At 37.3% G+C, this 6,944-nt stretch overlaps 1 protein-coding gene across 1 annotated transcript; it reads left to right on the top strand.

Moving 5' to 3' along the window:
• The first annotated feature begins 475 nt into the window (after positions 1-475).
• On the top strand, positions 476-1,408 carry LOC117630877 (ethylene-responsive transcription factor ERN3-like). Its single transcript, XM_034363754.1, has one exon. It carries the CDS (start codon positions 476-478, stop codon positions 1,406-1,408), a length of 933 nt encoding a protein of 310 aa, XP_034219645.1.
• The last annotated feature ends 5,536 nt before the right edge of the window (positions 1,409-6,944 follow it).

Here is a 6,944-nt window from a genome sequence, read left to right as displayed (position 1 = left end):
ACAGGATCAATCTACCTGTGAAAATGTCTCTTCTTGTATTTGTGCTCCTGCCATTTTCCTTCTGCAACAATTTTCTTCTTCTGTCGTCTTCTCCTATTTTTTTCTGTCCTCCTCCCTTTTTTTTATTTCTCTTTAATGCAGAATATTTATATTAAAAAAATGAATAACCAACTCCCCCAAAAATAGGAGCCACTCAACCCACTTAAACATTTTCATTGGTTGGAGACCCCCACCTTTTTCCAAACTTCCCCCCACCTTTTTTTTAATCCCACGTTCCAATGTGATTTTTTTTATTCCAACATGGGTATATGCCTATAATAAACTAATATTCATCAATTCTTGGAGCAAACCTTATATATAGTGCCAACCCAACCCCATGTGTTTTTCACATGCTACTCTAGAGAAAAGCCTAATCAAAGCTCCAATACTACACGAGCTCCTAGCTAGAAACCCTAGCTAAAAATTTGTGTTGTGAATGGCAGGACCTGAAGTACTCACAAAAACTACAACTGCAACCAGCCGCCCCACCAACAACAAAACCATGGTAACCAAATCCCCGTCAACTACGAAAACCGCACTTCGAAGGTACGTTGGGGTTAGGCAAAGGCCGTCTGGAAGATGGGTAGCTGAGATCAAGGACTCATCTCAACATGTGAGGCTATGGCTAGGCACTTATGACACACCTGAAGAAGCAGCAAGAGCTTATGATGAAGCTGCCAGAGCCCTACGTGGCGAAAACGCACGTACCAACTTTGTGTCTCCAGGGCCTGCTACGAACCCCAACTCAAGTCCATTGGTCTCTGTTTCCAATGGGGGCTTTATGTTGGGGTCTGATGGCAGACATGGCGGCACAGGGGGGCTTAGCTTCTCTTCCTTGAAGGCCAAGTTAAGCAAGAACCTCCAAAGCATCATGGCTAGGAGTAGTGATCATAACAAGTCATCCAAGAGTAGGGTGAGTGATCACTTCACTTTTGCAAGTATTTTCCACTTCAGGAAATACCAATACCAAAACCCAATAAACCCTTCAATTGATATGAAGAATATCGAGAAAGTGGTGCAGCCTAGCATCATTGTGCCTCATAACGGAGAAGGTAGTACTAGTACTGAGCCTTCCTCTTGGGAAAGCTCTAGTATCTCAGACTGCAGTGCGGAGTGGGCTCACGGGTTCAGGCAAGCCGGGGTGGACTCAGAAGGGTCTGAAATTGGGGAAGGGAACATTATGGACCAAATTATGGGGTGGATAGATAGCCCAGATAATCAGATGGGCAGTAGGATTAGTGTTGGTGATGATGATAGTGAGGAGGGGTCAAGGAGTAAGAGGTTCAAGGTTTCTTCTTCAGTCATGGTGCCTCCAACATTTAGCACTGGATCTCCATTTAATTTATTAAATGGAGAAACTTCAAACTAAGGCAGGAGGGTGCATGTCAAGATATATGCAAGTGTACTTCTTTGCCAATTAAACTAGGGCAACATGGATAAGCCTTCTTCAAAAAGGCTGATAAGTTACCCAATGAGAAGTTTGTTGTTGTTGCATGCTGTTGTGATGAGTGATGTCTCAAAGCTAGAAAAGTGCTTCATCAAAGGAATTAATGTACAGAAGAGAGAGAGAGAGAGAGAGAGAGAGAGAGAGAGAGAGAGAGGAATAAAAAGATTATAATGACTAGATCATGAGATATTGTCTGTTTCCAAATGAAATGACCAAGTTTGGTGTTAATGACAAGGAATAAGTTAAAATCAAAGTAGAAGACAAGTCTCGTTTACTTTTTATATTGTTTAGAGTTTTAATTAAAGGCGCATTCCAAACAAACCAACATCACAGATAGATAAGTGACAAGAATAAAAAGGTGCAGTACATCTCTATCTCCTGGATTATTGAACTTAGCCATTGATGAGGTCCCTCTTCAGTCCAAATGAAAGCATCAGCACAACAAAGTACTGCAAATCTTGCAAGTTGATGCACCCAACGGCATCTTCATCAGGCAGGGTTTATATTTTCTGATAATTTAATTAGTAAAGTTGACACACCATGGCCACCTCATGAGCATCAACTTCAACAATGCATTAGTAAATATGTCGAATCTAAAACCAGTCATAACCCTGCCACTAGGGCCAATAATTATGTCAGGCGGCCTTTGTTTGGCAAGCTGCTATAAGTTTTTGATGATATCTTTTGTCTAGGCAAATTCATACACTTGTTTTGCTTATTCATCTAATTGGGTTAAAAACCTCCAGTAATTTGTCATTGCCACCATGACTTCCCCATAAGCTCGATTCGGATAATGATCGTCTTGCTTAACCTGTATATATCTTTGGTGTAGTGTTTTGTATTAAGTTTCCAACATTCATGCGAAGAAAATCGTTGAAGAATAGCAGAGATCCGATGGATAAGAAAAATGAAGTAGATGGCGGGGGTAGCAGACATTTGCATTTTCCCATTTGTATACATATCAAATGCATGTTACTCTACTATAATTCCAAGTACGAAAAGGGTGCATGAATTGCATTTAGTTCTAAACATACAAAGGCCCAATATTCTTGAACAATTCTTAAATATTCATAAATAAATAACAAAACTATCAAAAATTTGAAAACAAAATAATAAAACAGGAAAAAAATCCTAGACATTCTGTTGATCCCATAAGGTTGAATTTGCTACTTTGCTGGATTGCTGCTGAAAGATCGAAAACAATAACATGCTGGCTATTTTAGTGTGAAGCAACTTGCTTGAGTGCGAATTCCTAATTGGCCATATATATCACCCTACATCAATATATTTCAAAAAAACTACTTGCCACTGAGATCGAAAACCTTCTGTCTATCTCATACACCACTGTGACATGCCAACATGGTGACATGCATGCCGATGTGGAACGATACCCTAAATTCAACATAGCATATTAGTTATAGTATACGTGTTATAATTTAGGTTAATTTGATAAACTATGTCGGCATATCACATGGTGTATGACGTACATATGATAATTTATACATATTCATACTTTCAATAAGATGAATTCAACCAGGTTTACCATCCATTTTGTTTACTATATTTCTAATAGAAGTAAATAAGGAATTCTTAATACAAATGGAAAATTTTAGGGCAAGCTTGATGGATTCAGGTTTAGATGTATTTATAGGGTTACAACTCTATGAACAGAAACTGATAATAATTAAGATGAAGTTAAGGATGAGATTAGTAAATACTGTTCACTTAGCTTTACTCTTACCTATTCTTTATAGCATCAGTTTTGTTGATCTCCAAAAATGGAACTAAACTGAAGTAAGTCTGCTTTCGGTCGGGGACTTCCTTCGGCAGTTGATGCGGAGATTTGTAGGAAAGAGAAGCACGGTAAGAATTTTGGCATCGATGTGGTACCGGCCAAAAGTACTCCAATTAATACTTAGGTTAGCACAAATGTGATTTGATGAGTTGATTCGACAAAGTAACAATACACTTACAAATTAACTATTATCTAGTGCATTGGAGTGAGTGCTTATTTATAGGCAAGGAGTGGGAGGCACCTCTTGTGATTTCTTCAATGTCATACTAGTAGAATCACTTGTCATAACGACATGCATCCCTCATGTTTAGCGGCACTGCAGGTGCCTTGGTCAAAGCGACACGACATGTGACTTGCTAAAGGGGAGCTGTGCTCTTTCCTTATGTTGAAGGTAGATGCCTCGTCCCTTTCCGAAGGGAGGTTCGGTGTAGTCACGTGGTTCGACAGAGGATAAGTTGTTGAAGAATATGAAGTCTCATATCGAAAACTTGACAAAATCAAATATACGTACCATATAATGAATGGTTCAACTATACCAATGACACCAATGTCTTTTGTGATAACAACTCCACACCTACTGGGCTATGTAGGTAGTTAAGTTCGGAATAATATCGATGTTGCTAGTAGTGCGCCGTTGATTTGTCCCTCTGAAATCTAACACATGTTAGGTGATTCCAAGCTCACTATAGGCTTTTGACATGCATGATCGTCATCCTACCGTTGGATCTTTATCAATAATGCTCGGTCAGATATTGTATAAACAAGTTTCACTAATATTCTTTCTTCATTTTTTAAATATTTTTTGCAAGAGGTAATTCACTACCTGAATAAATGGTTTAAAGCAAGAAATGGGTTTTCATGTTTCATACAGGTCAAGGCCGAGCCCGCTAACTACTGGTTGGTTTGACATTGGATAAGACCAAATTGAATGGGCCTGTGAGCTATTGCTCAAGTAATGAGGACCTGCAGCCCCTCATAATCAATGTTTAAACCAGAAATTAAATATCCTTCTTGGGGGATCTAGGAACTGTCTACGTTCATGAATTAGGCTGTGCCAAAAGAATTCATCGACTTAATCATTGATTAAAGAGAGGCGTGAACACAGGGAGGTTGTTTTTTTGCCAAACTTCGGCATGACCATAATGACTTTGTTGGCTTTGAGTCTGAACTTTGTACCAAAATTGACCCGTCTAATTTGTATTTGGAATTCAGGGTGTGTTTTGGTAAGTGTAATAATTTAATAAATAACATCACCATCGGACTATTTGGAAATGAGACTTTTGTAGTGTCAAGCTCTAGGGCAATGGAGGTAATTAAAGAAAATGAACTAATGCATAGAAAATGTCAAAGTAAGAGCTTGCCCTGCCGTCAAGCTCTCAAAAATTTGAAGGCTTGGACCGAAAAAAATGATATTCTTTTGTCAAAAGCTGGCGTCTAGTGCACTCAAGAAACTGTTTGCTTGCTTGATCATGTTGTCTTGTATGCACTTTTAGCCAAAAGCAAATAAATGGAGTAATCGCCACTCACTTTGATGGTCTCTCTCAATGATTCTTTACACACTCTTATGGATAATAGTTTATCATCATTTATGGACATACACTAACCCTCCTTTTCTTTTTCTTTTTTGTCGTTCACATGTTATAATATAAGTAGATATTTATTGATGTCATATTCTTAAACGTGTGAAATATCAACATCATCGTCGTCCATACATATTATACCAATGGCAACAGTGTCGGCAGTGCTGGTCTCTAAGTACACATGAGAAATTGAATAATCCTGTAATATCATTACAACCCAGAATCACACACAAGAACGCAATTGCCATTCCCATGAAACCATGCAATCATTTCATAATTAATAATTAATTAATTGTCTACAAGGACCACATAGATGAAAGGAAACAACAAATATAAAACCATTTTGCTCCTCCAAGTGGCTGAGGTAGTGGATTTGTTGTTGTTTAATGAATTTTTTGTTCCTATTATTATTATTATTTACTTTACCAGCTGCAGTTTCAGTGCAGAGCAAACTGGAAATTACCAGTTTACCGTCCAGCATGGTGGTGTTAATATTTTTCACCTTGTCTGCGGGAAGGAAGTAACTAATATTAAACTCCATGTTGCAGTGAAAGTGCAACGGGTCTCCGCAAGTGAAGGTAACATGCAAATATGGTTCGTTTACAAGGCCACACATGGTGGCTTTAATTAAAGTGCAGGTGACTACTTTTTCCAAGGAGTAATTTATTCTAAACATTATCTATACCTAATCCAACTAATAACACTCCAATATTAGCAGTCAAGCTAGTGCAACCATTGCCCTTGCTCTGTCAACCATCGATATTGGGGAGGGGAGTTTTCTCACACATACTGTCAAGGTGCTAAATTTAAGATTATTAGTTTGCAAGTTAGGGTTATTTTTTATTGGATTGGACCTCATTGACCATTGCCCTTTCTCTTAATGTTCAAGTAATTTTTTTTTAATCAATGAGAGATGAGAATTCAAATTTGGAGCCTCTTTTAATGCCGAGAAAGAAGAAAAATACCACTAAATTCATAGCTAAATTGTATAATTTGCATTATTCGGGTTTACAAATTACAAACCTTTTAACATTCAATTTTAATTTCTCAACCAAAAATTATACTTGAAGACATTGTGTTAAAGCGTCCACTTCTTTTATAAGGCTTCTAAACTATTAGATAGACATTATAAATAAGACATTTTAAAAACTAAGATATGCTCTTAGCCCTGTGAGAATTAGTATCTTATCATTGTTGGAAAATAGGCCAACAATGTATATCAAACTTACATACTTCCTCATATGAAAGTTCATCTTATCTATTGACAGATAGGTTGGTGCATGTCTATCATAACCCTAAAAAACCAAGTTAACTTACGAAGAAATGACGAACATGAATTGAACTCAAGACCGCTTACAAAGACACTATATTAAACAACTATTAACCGTGAAAATTCAATTTAATCGAGAATGAACCAATAATGTATATAAAAGTTACAATTAGAATACAATACTAGCCGGGGGCAAAGTTGTTGAATAATAATATCCTTGTACGACGGAGGGGGTTGAGTAGATGATCAACCGGTATAATTACCACACCAATCACTCCGTCCAGTCCATTTCTAGGAATCCATGTGGCAAAGCATTTTTTGGTTTTTTTTGGTCGAATGCAAAGCAGTCGGTTTGATAATTGATTCCTAACACCCAGAAGAAAACAAACATAGCTGAATATTCACAACCTCTTTAATTTCATCCAACCATTTCGTATGGAGTTTTTATGACAAAATCTTAATTTGTCGGCGCCCAATTAGCGCATCTCCTTCCCCCTTATCTCCAATAATTAATCTTTTGATGGCTTTGTTAGGCATACGTCTCTTTCTCAAATATATAATTGAAAAGAATAAAATAGTTTATCTTTCAATTCTTCAACTGCTCAATAATGTTATTGCACATGAGACATAGGTTTGGATATATATATAGTTTTTATTGAGAGATTTTTCAAATTAGCCTATTTGAGGGTCACTTTTGCAGAGCCTACTACGTATTGTATTTCACTAATCCAAACCGTCTATTTTGTAGATACTCATTCAAAGATCATCTCTACAAAAAATCACTTGAATCCTATATCATCTTACCACTCAATT

This window comes from Prunus dulcis, chromosome 1 (assembly GCF_902201215.1).
Source record: "Prunus dulcis chromosome 1, ALMONDv2, whole genome shotgun sequence".
Taxonomy (NCBI): domain Eukaryota; kingdom Viridiplantae; phylum Streptophyta; class Magnoliopsida; order Rosales; family Rosaceae; genus Prunus; species Prunus dulcis.
The sequence above is the reverse complement of the archived record's forward strand: the minus strand, read 5'-3'. Positions and strand labels throughout refer to the sequence as shown.

Coding starts and splice junctions, on each gene's coding strand:
- LOC117630877 (XM_034363754.1), top strand. CDS start 476: ATGGCAGGACCTGAAGTACTCACAAAAACTACAACTGCAACCAGCCGC.